This window comes from Corythoichthys intestinalis, chromosome 21 (genome assembly GCF_030265065.1).
Source record: "Corythoichthys intestinalis isolate RoL2023-P3 chromosome 21, ASM3026506v1, whole genome shotgun sequence".
Classification (NCBI taxonomy): Eukaryota; Metazoa; Chordata; class Actinopteri; order Syngnathiformes; family Syngnathidae; genus Corythoichthys; species Corythoichthys intestinalis.
In genome coordinates this window covers 34,717,844-34,730,573 of record NC_080415.1, presented here as the reverse complement: position 1 = coordinate 34,730,573, position 12,730 = coordinate 34,717,844, and the positions used below count along the sequence as shown (strand labels likewise).

The 12,730-nt window shown below is 38.2% G+C and overlaps 1 protein-coding gene across 1 annotated transcript in view; it reads right to left on the bottom strand.

The window, feature by feature from the left end:
• Nucleotides 1-8,861: 8,861 nt before the first annotated feature.
• The window catches only part of fasn (fatty acid synthase), a 57,347-nt gene continuing 53,478 nt past the window's right edge, over nt 8,862-12,730 (bottom strand). Inside the window, exons 41-42 of the mRNA XM_057826903.1 lie at nt 11,864-12,115; nt 8,862-10,134 (exon numbers count right to left, since the gene is read on the bottom strand). Of these exons, the coding sequence (XP_057682886.1) occupies nt 9,997-10,134; nt 11,864-12,115 (390 nt within the window). The 3' untranslated portion in view covers nt 8,862-9,996. The remainder of the gene's footprint in view (nt 10,135-11,863; nt 12,116-12,730) is intronic.

Genomic DNA, 12,730 nt, shown 5'->3' with positions numbered 1-12,730 from the left:
TTGACAGGCCTAGTTTTTAAACTTGAGTTACTTGAGTATTTGTTTTAGCTCTAATCCTGTTCTGTGGCTAAATCAGCTTCCACAAGCACGTTCACGCCATTTTGAGAAAAAAAACATTGCACAACCTGCCATTTTACGATAATACTATTCGGGGAATGAATTTCCCACATACACTACATTAAAAAAAAATTTTAAAAAGTCGGTTATACTTAAGGGATGTACTGGATGTGGCCACTTCTCCTACTGGACCCAAAAGTTAATATTTTTATATGTATAATATGTTGTTCGAAGATTTTCAGGGAGCGTCTTGGCACTGCTGACCTACAGGAGTGACATTGCTATATCATATTTTTATGACTGTGAGGTACTGTGTGTATGTTGTCACACTCCCTATGAGGGAACATCTCCATATTATTACTCTTAAAAGTAAAAATTACGTATTATAGATGGAATTTAATTTGTATTTTGATGCGATTAATTGTCAATATAATCCATCTTTTCATTTTAAGGTGAAGTGCCTGACGTGGTGTGTTCCAAAGAGCTCGGATACAACGACGACACTTCATCTAGGCTAAGGCATTACAGATCCCTGCGTGAGAAAGAGATTGGCTATGGACAACCGAACACAGGTAAAAGAAATAATACAAATACAACCCTGAGCAAAAAAAGTATGGAATCACCAGTCTCGGACGAGCACTCACCAGACATTTTATCATTAAAAAAAATGAATTTGTTCAAAAGTGCAACTGTTTGGCATTCAGAAACACTAAAAGAAATGAATGAAAAACATTGTGGTGGTCAGTAAATGTTCCTTTTATAGCGCAAGTGCAGGGAAATTAATATGGAATCACTCCATTTTGAAGAAAAAAATATGTAATACCTCCATTTTGAGTAGAAAATACAGAAATGAAACTGAAATTGAAAAAAATGGTCCACAACAAAGCTCCCACCTGCAAGGATGATCTGGCAACTGCAATCAAAGAGAGTTGGCACCAAATTGATGAGGAATACTCATCAAGTCCATGCCTCAGAGACTGCAAGCTGTTATAAAAGCCAGAGGTGGTGCTACTAAATACTAGAGATGTGTTATTTCTTTGTTTGTTTCTCATGGTTGCATAGTTTTCCCCCAGAATGGAGTGATTCCATATATATTTCCCCGCACTTGCTCTATAAAATTAACATTTACTGACCACCACAATGTTTATTCATTTATTTTAGTGTTTCTGAATGCTAAAGAGTTGCACTTTTGAACTAATTCATATTTATTCTAGCTTTTTGTCTGAGTTTGTTCTACATAATAAAATGTCTGAGTGAGTGCTCCTCCGAGACGGGTGATTCCATACTTTTTGCTAGGAGTTGTATAAAATCAATTCGTAGGATTGATGATTGCTTCAATAGAGTGAGCGACATACAGTAAGGTCATCGGCCGCCATCATGAAGCGGTTACGTGTGATTAAGCATCTTTCATTCTTTAATGAAAGCCAGCGCGAACCCACAAAATGACCTGATTAAATTACAGTTGTGGTCAAAAGTTTACATACACTTGTGAAGAACATAATGTCATGGCTCTCTTGAGTTTCCAGTTATTCCTACAACTCTGATTTTTCTCCGATAGAGTGATTGGAACAGATACTTCTTTGTCACAAAAAAACATTCATGACGTTTGGTTCTTTTATGACTTTATTATGGGTTAACAGAAAAAGTGATCAAATCTGCTGGGTCAAAAATAGACATACATGGGTCTGAAAAAGCGAATCATTGACTTGAACAAGTCAGGAAAGTCACTTGGAGCCATTTCAAAGCAGCTGAGGGTCCCAAGAGCAACAGTGCAAACAATTGTTTGTAAGTATAAAGTGCATGGCACTGTTTTGTCACTGCCACGATCAGGAAGAAAACGCAAGCTATCACCTGCTGCTGAGAGAAAATTGGTCAGGAGGGTGAAGATTCAACCGAGAATCGCCAAAAAGCAGATCTGCCAAGAATTAGAAGCTGCTGGAACACATGTGTCAGTGTCCACAGTCAAGCGTGTTTTGCATCTCCACGGACTGAGAGGCTGCCGTGCAAGAAGGAAGCCCTTGCTCCAAAAGCAGCACCTTAAGGCTCGACTGAAGTTTGCTGCTGATCACATGGACAAAGATAAGACCTTCTGGAGGAAAGTTCTGTGATAAAAATCGAACTGTTTGGCCACAATGCCCAGCAATATGTTTGGAGGAGAAAAGGTAAGGCCTTTAACCCCAAGTACACCATGCCTACCGTCAAGCACGGTGGTGGTGGTATTATGCTGTGGGGCTGTTTTGCTGCCAATGGAACTGGTGCTTTACAGAGAGTAAATGGGATAATGAAGAAGGAGGATTACCTTCAAATTCTTCAAGATAACCTAACATCATCAGCCCGAAGACTGGGTCTTGGGCGCAGTTGGGTGTTCCAACTGGACAATGACCCCAAACACACATCAAAAGTGGTAATGGAATGGCTAAATCAGGCTAGAATCAAGGTTTTCGAATGGCCTTCCCAAAGTCCTGACTTGAACTTGTGGACAATGCTGAAGAAACAAGTCCATGTCAGAAAGCCATCAAATTTAATTGAACTGCACCAATTCTGTCAAGAGGAGTGGTCAAAGATTCAACCAGAAGCTTGTGGATGGCTACCAAAAGCACCTAATTGAAGTGAAAATGGCCAAGGGACATGTTACCAAATATTAGCGCTGCTGTATGTATATTTTTGACCCAGCAGATTTGATCACTTTTTTCTGTTCACCCATAATAAAGTCATAAAAGAACCAAACTTCATGAATGGTTTTTTGTGACAAAGAAGTATCTGTTCCAATCAATCAGAGAAAAATCAGAGTTGTAGAAATAACTGGAAACTCAAGAGAGCCATGACATTATGTTCATCACAAGTGTATGTAAACTTTTGACCACAACTGTATATATCACATTACGACAAGGAATCAACATTAAAATGTGATACTCATTTGAAGATGCTATTGAAAGCATTTAAGTACATGTATAAGCCACTAAGTCGTGGTTTTGAATCCCCATCATTTTAATTAATTTTTCATTTTCCAATTAGTTCAGTGATGCAGATGACGGTTTGGTTGAGATGGTCATCAAGGGTTCCCAGCCCTGCTCTATTGTGGAGAACATTGGGTTCCGGAATCTCGTTGCTGCTTTGAACCCTAGCTATGTTCTTCCTACCAAACAGGTATGTATAGGTGGGAAGGAAAATATATGCTATCATAGACTTCATAACCTATGGACATGATACGGGGAACTGGGCCGATTTTCAAAAACTTCAAATTTTTACAAAACCAAAGCTGCTACTGACTTAAAACCAAAACAAGCACCTACCTTAGCAGCGGCATCAAAAAATTCAAAGTCGTTCCCTTATAAAATCCCGATTCATTATTTTCTATATAAGTATAACACAACTTAAAATGGCTTTAAAAGTCTCAGATTTTACATTAGCTGCACAAAAATCACCAAATGCAGAGATAATCACCTATATTTTCTGGATCAATAGCAATATTTAACATATATAAGTTTTTGACCAAAATAGCAACTTATTTTTATTTACTGCAAGTTTGCAACAGCTAATAATTAACTCAATTTAACCTTAGAAATGTAATACTTTAGGAAAACATGCAGAAACAAGTATAAATAAAATGTAAATAGATTATTAATTCTATATACAATCACAACCTATTATAGAATAGGCCTTTTTTATCATTATACCACTATATACTGTTAGCGAATGAGGCTAGCGGGCGTCATACGTAAACAGCTTTTCTGGTGAAAATTCTTGTGAATAAATGCTTAAATTGCCGAATTCTTCATAGATATGGACGTAAAACCGTCTCAATTCTTGGTTAAAAGCAAAAGCAACCGTGAAGTTAGCATTTATTTTACATATAGCATGGTAAACCGTGAAGTTAGCATTTATTTTACTTATAGCATGGTACTTCGTCTATGTTAGCGAATGAGGCTAGCGGGCACCATATGTAAACAGAGCTTTTCTGGCGACATAGACATGGACGTAAAACAGTCTCGATTAAAAGCAAAGAAAGCGTGAAGTTAGCATTTATTTTATGTAATTTGACGAAGTACCATGCGACTGTTAGCGAATGAGGCTAGCGGGTGCCATATGTAAACAGCTTTGCTGGCGAAAATTCTTGTGAATAAATGCTTAAATCCCCGAATTCTTCATAGCTATGGACGTAAAACTGTCTCGATTCTTGGTTAAAAGCAAAGAAACCGTGAAGTTAGCGTTTATTTTCCATATATTGTAGCATGGTACTCCATCTATGTTAGTGAATGAGGCTAACGGGCGCCATATGTAAACAGAGCTTTTCTGGCGACATAGACATGGACGTAAAACAGTCTCGATTCTCGGTTAAAAGCAAAGAAAGCGTGAAGTTAGCGTTTATTTTATGTCGTTTAACGGAGTACCATGCGACTGTTAGTGAATGAGGCTAGCGGGCGCCATATGTAAACAGAGCTTTGCTGGCGAAAATTCTTGTGAATAAATGCTTAAATCCCCGAATTCTTCATATATATGGACGTAAAACCGTCTCGATTCTTGGTTAAAAGTAAAGAAACCGTGAAGTTAGCGTTTATTTTACATATATTGTAGTATGGTACTTCATCTATGTTAGTGAATGAGGCTAACAGGCGCCATATGTGAACAGAGCTTTCTGGTGAAAATTCTTGTGAATAAATGCTTAATCCCTGAATTCTTCATAGATATGGACGTGAAACAGTTTCGATTTCTTGGTTAAAGGCAAAAAAAACGTGAAGTTAGCGTTTATTTTACGTATATTGACGAAGCACCATGCTACTACAGTATGTTAGCGAATGAGGCTAGCGGGCGCCATATGTAAACAGAGCTTTTCTGGCGAAAATTCTTCATAGATATGGACGTAAAAGGTTAAAGGTTAAAAGCGATGAAACCGTGAAGTTAGTGTTTATTTTACGTATATTGACGAATTACAATGCTACTTTGTTATTAGCGAATGAGCCTGGCGTAAACAGAGCTTTTTTGGCAAATTCTTGTCAATGCTTAAATCCCCGAATTCTTCATAGATATGGACGTGAAACAGTCTAGATTCTTGGTTAAAGGCAAAAAAAACGTGAAGTTAGCGTTTATTTGACGTATATTGACGAAGCACCATGCTACTATGTTAGCGAATGAGGTTAGCGGGCGCCATATGTAAACAGAGCTTTTCTGGCGAAAATTCTTATGAACAAATGCTTAAATCTCCGAATTCTTCATAGATATGGACGTAAAAGAGTCGATTCTTGGTTAAAAGCGATGAAACCGTGAAGTTCGTGTTTATTTTACGTATATTGACGAATTACAATGCTACTTTGTTAGCGAATGAGCCTGGCGTAAACAGAGCTTTTCTGGCAAATTCTTGTCAATGCTTAAATCCCCGAATTCTTCATAGATATGGACGTGAAACGGTCTTGATTCTTGGTTAAAAGCAAAGAAACTGAAGTTAGCTTTTATTTTACATATATTGTAGCAAGGAACTTTGTCCATGTTAGCGAATGAGGCAAGCGGGCGCCATATGTAAACAGGGCTTTTCTGATGAAAATTCTTGTGAACAAATGCTTAAATCTCCGAATTCCTCACAGATATGGACGTAAAACGGTCTCGATTCTTGGTTAAAAGCAAAGAAACCGTACAGGTAGCATTTATTTCGCGTAAATATCGCCAAGTATGAGGCTAGTCAGTTCCATGTGTAAACAAAGAAGAAAATTCCTACGAATAAATGCTTTAATCACGCATGCATGGTACGAAAAATGTAATATTTACCTTGAATCCTGGAACAAATCACTCCTGAGACAATCCTTCCTGTTTGTATGCGTAGTTAAATCCAAGCTTAAATCCGACATAAGTGTGCAGTCTTCGGCTATTACTAAATGAAGCTCGGCCCCCTCTGATGAGGCGTCAGGTCAATAGCTTTTTGAAGTCTATGACGCTATGTCTTCCGTTTTAAAATGTCTTCATCTATATGTTTAGGCTTTGAAAGCTATGGTGGAAAAGCGGAAGTCGGAGTCCACGGAGAGTGCCAAGAGTCGGGGTCAAACGCGTTAGCTTCGCATCAGACATGTGGACGTCAATTGAAGAACATGAGAGCGCTGCATGTTTGGAACTATTCTGAATCACGTGACTACATCGCGGCGAGATCGACGTGTGTTGCGACTTTCTACAAGGGTCTTCTGAATCGCTTGAGCTGTCAAACTGTCCGAGTGCGGAAGGAAGCGCACCTGATGTATTGTTTCAAAACTTTTGAAGCACAGTTGCCGTCTGCTGAGCCCATTCAAGAACGAGATTAGAAGGAATCTCAAACAAAGGGATTTTTTATTTTTGTCTTGCAGAATTAAAATATATTTGAAATTGACTCATTTGCTTTTTTAAAATTTCTTCAGGTAAATGTCACATTTGCATCACACAGGCGAAGGCCAAACCGTTAGATCGTTTTCCTGGATAATTTTTGATGGAAAATTAAAATCAAACTATCAATACAAGTTCCTAACACTATAATTGTATTCACATTTATTGACTTTAAAATCATACATTCAAAATATATTCAGATATAAATACTAGCTGTCACTATCGACTATTTTAGTAGTCAATTAATTGGATTAGGAACACTTAATGCGTTACAGAATACATTTTAGGAGATGTAAAACAAAGGCTTGCTACAATTGCACTTTCAAACCACCACTTTATGCTAATACAAAATAAAATTCCCAAGTGTTTGTTCAAATCATGCATAGTTGCACTTTTAAAAATAAAATACCTGAGCTTGTCCTCAAACAATATAAAAAAATCCAATGTACAACAAAGAACAATTGGCTAGCTTAAATGCTATAAAATGCTAGGTTTTTCCATCATCATTCATACATATTCCTACAAAAAATGGCTAAATATGCCTCAACTAAATTACAAATGCATGAAAAAAACAGGTCAAACAAAAACCTACCTTATGTTGGTCTTAACAGGGATCGGCTGGATTCAGCCATGCTAAATGAGTCATGTCGTTCACTGTTGCCAATAGAGGGCAGTGAATCCACCCAAAACCAACCATTACGACTAAATATGTCCCGATCGGTCGGCACGTCATTTTCAAAGTATCGGAATCGTCAAAAAAATATCGGACATGCTTTTTAATTAAATCGTTTTCTAATTGTATTTAACGTTACAGACAAAATGTCTTCCATTCATCCAGAGTCTTTAGTTTTGGCTTAAAGTAGGGCTATCAAATTTATCGTGTAAACGGCAGTAATGTTTTTAAAATTAATCACGTTAAAATATTTAATGCAATTAACGCATGCGCTGCACGACCCACTCACGCATTGTCGTGTTCAATCTGTAATGTCGCCGTTTTACCTATATAAAGAGCTAACAGGCAGCATTTAATGAGTAGAGAGCATTTTGGCAGTCTTTGGAGCCTGTTTTTAATCGGCTAAGCCTTAAACTCCTATCAACAATTAGAAATATTGTGGGAAGCAATGTGGGGAAGAACGGTAGTGGATGATCTTTTCCTTAACACCCTATGTTACTTCCCAACGCAGAGAAGATATATCAATTGGTGCCACTACGCACAGTCATGGTTGCACTTCCCATCATGCATTTGGGCAGAAGTTAAATGGCTACAGTATCATTTACTAAAAGCTCAACAAATACACTAGATGGCAATAGTCACAATATACAAAGTCACATTTGTCCTTTAAGAGTTACAAGTCTTTCTATCCGTGGATCCCTCTCACAGAAAGAATGTTAATAATGTAAATGCCATCTTGAGGATTTATTGTCATAATAAACAAATACAGTGGGGAGAACAAGTATTTGATACATTACTTGTGTACTGTATGTTGAATGTATATATTCGTCCGAGTTTTATTCATTTTTTTCTTAATGCATTGCCAAAATGTATATGATCGGGAAAAATTATCGGGAATGATTGGAATTGAATCGGGAGCAAAAAAAAAAAGCAATCGGATCGGGAAATATTGGGATCGGCAGATACTCAAACTAAAACGATCTGATTGGGAGCAAAAAAAACATGATCGGAACAACCCTAATAAAAACAGGCCAAACAAAAACCTACCTTATGTTGGTCTTAACAGGGATTGGCTGGATTCAGCCATGTTAAATGAGTCATGTCATTCACTGTTGCCACTAGAGGGCAGTGAATCACCCAAAACTAACCATTACAACACTAAACGAATATTCGAAGCAGCTAAATTTGATTTGAAGCTATTTTCTAATCGAATTACTCGATTTAATCAATTAATCGTTGCAGCACTAATCAACATTTGTCAGTTAATAAGGTTGCTTGCACAGACATTAAATTTCATCAGGTCAAAAGTCACACACATTACCAACATGCATTACAGCCAATGTACCAGCCATAAATAAAATTATTTTCATTAGTTGTCCAATTATAGTATTTTAAAACGATATTGGTTTTGGGTTGACATGCAGGCTGGCTTTGTACAAAGTCTGGTCGCAGTTATGCTTAATAACCGTTAGATGTCTCCAGTCTAAGACTGTTGGGATTTGTTAGGTGTGCAGACTATTTCCATTCATGGTGCAAAAACCAAACAAACAATTAATGATCGAAAATAATGAATTAGACATGGTGTTGAATTCACGACCGCATATATCGGATTTTTGGAGTTGGACAACATCGTTTAAAAAGTCAAATGTAGAAATATGCTATTATTTGAGTGGAAAATCGCGTTTTGTGTAGTTCCAAGTCTTCGAGTCCAGCTCACGAAAGCTTAAAAGTGTTGCATTTATATTTTTCGTCAGTGTTTTCACACGAAAAATCACAGCGTGACAAAAAATCTAGTAAGAGGATTTTATTAGCTCTAACAGTAGCCTTCAGAAATACATATTTGCACCATATCGCTTTGCTGTCATTTGACACCCATCCCTTCATTGACCAGATCGGCAGTCTCAGAGATCAGCTGCTTACGGGGGAACAGACTAATACAGTTAAACAAAAGAACACAAACAGCAGAAAACCCAGTACAAACTGGACCCGCAACCTCATCAGAGCTGCATTAAGCTACAATTACAATGTTAGTATCAAGAGGTTTAAACTGAGCAATACTACACGTGTCAGACAAAATATTCAGTACTGCTACTTTTTTTATCGCCATAATTCAAAGGTCGGCTGAACTGACCCCTTCTCACATCTTAAGACCACACCTCTGCTTACCAATAATCACTGTGGTCTTATTTCATTATGAGTCAGGGTAAGCTATATAACATTAATTTCATAAATATCCCCGTTTTAACATAATACTAACAAAAAAAAACTGACAGTGATGTCATAAGACTGTCATAAACATGACATGACATTGTCATGGGCATTAATGAATGCTTATGACAGATGATCTAGCTAAATTTATGTCCAGTCCGCATCTTTTACATCCATTCAAAAGTGACATTTGCCGGATGACACTTAATGACATCTCTATTATAAGCATTCATTAATGCTCATGACTGTGTCACGTCATAATTATGATGGTTTTATGACTGTCAAATAAAGTGTCACCAAAAAAAACAAAACAAAAGCGTGGCTTTGTGATTATCGCGAAGCTACCCTGTTATAACAGACACATGAAAATGTTTGCACTTAAAATGATTACTAATCTGACAATTTTCTAGTTGGCTTCAACTGTGGAAAGTACTTAAAATCCAATAAATGACATTTCGGCTCATCTGTACAAAGCACATACCTTCTATCCAAAAAGGGTAAGACAGCAGTTTCACGTTCTGGGAGGGAGTGAATTCTTTTCAATCGAAAAAATATTTTGGATAATGGGGCAATCAAACAAAAATGGCACATAATGTAAACAGGTACACACAAGACTGAGTTAGGATATTCCTTAAATTAAACTAACAACATAGATAATCCTAACAAAGATTTTGTGGGAAGTGGAATATGCGTGAGAAATGTAGATTTTTTTTTTTTTAACCCTCCCTTGCTGTGACTCTTGGCTCAGCTAGTGAGCTGTGAATGATATTGCTGATCGATTCCACTCCCTCTCCTTCCAAAACTGTGTGATGGTCACCTTCAATGACGTGGACAGACACCTTGCCGTCACATACCTGGAAAAAAAAAACAGTAAAGGTTCACGAAATATTAATTTCATTCATATAAATGAAAACTTCTATCATTTGCAAATAATTTCCTATAAAACTATACAACAGTGCTGGCCAAAAGTATCGGCACCCCTCCAATTCTGTCAGATAATGCTCAATTTCTCCCAAAGAATGATTGCAGTTCCAAATATTTTGGTAGGAATACCTACATTTATTTTGCTTGCAATGAAAAAACACATAAGAGAATTAAAAAAAAAAAAAAAAAAAAAAAAAATCATGATTACTTTACACAAAACTCCAAAAATGGGCCGGACAAAAGTATCGGCACCCTTTGAAAAAGCATGTGATGCTTCTCTAATTTGTGTAATTAACAGAACCTGTGGCACATAACAGGTGGTGGCATTAACGAAATCACACTTGCAGCCAGTTAAAATGAATTAAAGTTGACTCAACCTCTGTCCTGTGTCCTTGTGTGTACCACACTGAGCATGGAGAAAAAGAATGAAGACCAAAGAACTGTCTGAGGACTTGAGAAGCAAAATTGTGAGGAAGCATGGGCAATCTCAAGGCCATCTCCAAAGTCCTGAATGTTCCTGTGTCTAACGTGCGTAATTTCAATAATAAGTGTAAAGCCCATGGCACTGTGGCTAACCTCCCGAGATGTGGACGGGAAAAAAAATGAGAGATTTCAACAAAAGATTGTGCGGATGGTGGACAAAACCTCAACTAACATCCAAACAAGTTCAAGCTGTCCCGCAGTCCAAGGGTACAACAGTGTCAACCCGTACTATCGTCGGCGTCTGAATGAAAAGGGACTTGATGGTAGGATACCAAGGAAGACCCCACTTCTGACCCAGAGACATAAAAAAGACAGGCTGAAGTTTGCCAACACTTACATGAGAAAAGCCAAAAAACGTTTTGGAAGAATGTTCTCTGGTCAAGCGAGACCAAAGTATAGCTTTTTGGGAAAACGCATCAACATAAGAGTTTGCAGGGAAAAAAACGGGGCCTTCAAAGAAAAGAACACGGTCCCCACAGTCAAACATGGCGGAGGTTACCTGATGTTTTGGGATTGCTTTGCTTCCACTGGCACTGGACTGCTTGGCCGTGTGCATGGCATTATGAAGTCTGAAGACTACCAATAAATTTTGCAGCATAATGTAAGGCCCAGTGTGAGAAAGCTGGGTCTACCAGCAGGACAATGACCCAACACACACTTCAAAAGCACTAGAAAATGCTTTGGGAGAAAGCACTGGAGACTTTTAAATAGGCCACCAATGAGTCCAGACCTGAATCCCATAGAACACCTGTGGAGAGATCTGAAAATGGCAGTTTGGAGAAGGCACCCTTTAAATCTCAGAGACCTGAAGCAGTTGGCCAAAGACGAATGGTCTAAAATTCCAGCAGAGCTTTGTAAGAAACTCACTGATGGATACCGGAAGCGGTTGTTCGCAGTTATTTAGTCTAAAGGTTGTGCTACCAAGTAGTAAGCTGAGGGTGCCAATACTTTTGTCCGGCCCATATTTTGAATTTTGTGTAAAATGATTTAATTTTTTTTCATCGCAAATAAAATGAAGCTATTACTACCAAGGCATATGTAATTACAATCATTTTCTGGGAGAAACTGAGCATTATCTGACAGAATTGCAGGGGTGCCAATACTATTGGCCAGCACTGTATGAAATTTAATTTATTCGATATGTCATGCAAAGAAACAAATACTGATGCTTCTCACCTCGCTGAGCTTGTAGTCCGCTCCCAGGTTTTGTCCGTATTCGCTGCTGGTTTTGGCGCGCAGGAGACACACGTTGCCATTGTATTTGGTAGCAGGGACGTACCTGTCGGCTGCCTTCAATTTACAGTAAAAGGTAGAGGCTGCGAAGTTGAGCAAGTCTCTGCGTATGTTCTTGTGAGTGGATGTGATGAGGTCCACCGCCGCACTGACACGAGCTTTCAAATCTGGCAGCGGGAGAAGAGCCTCCAGAAGCTGGTGAGCAAGCAAGAAGGAAGATGATGATTAAGACGGACGACAACCAGGGCTCAACGTTAACTGCTTCCCGATTACACTCAAGCGAGTTAAATTGCCTATTCTACAAAGTAGCTTTGTTAAGTTTTTCAACTCAGCACTGAGTCATGGAGTTTCCCCATAAATGGGCGGAGCAGCCAATGATCATTCATAGTTGGCCATTGCAGAAGATAAGCTCTAATTCCGTCAGCGGATGTTCCATATTTACTTCACATTCAGGTCTTACACAATCGTATTACTCCTCACACCTACCATATTTTTCGACTATTTAAGTCGCGTTAAGTCGGATCGGGAAATATCGGGATCGGCAGATACTCAAACTAAAACGATCGGATCGGGAGCAAAAAAACATGATCGGAACAACCCTACTGTATATATACAGTAGTACATATACACACAAAATAAGTATAAAGTAGGGATGTCAAAATTATCGCGTTAATGGGCGTTAATTATTTTTTTTAAATTAATCACGTTAAAATATTTGACGCAATTAACGCACAAATGCTCCACTCAAACAGATTTTACAATGACAGCACAGTGAAACGTGTACTTGTGTTTTTTGGAGTTTTGGCTCCC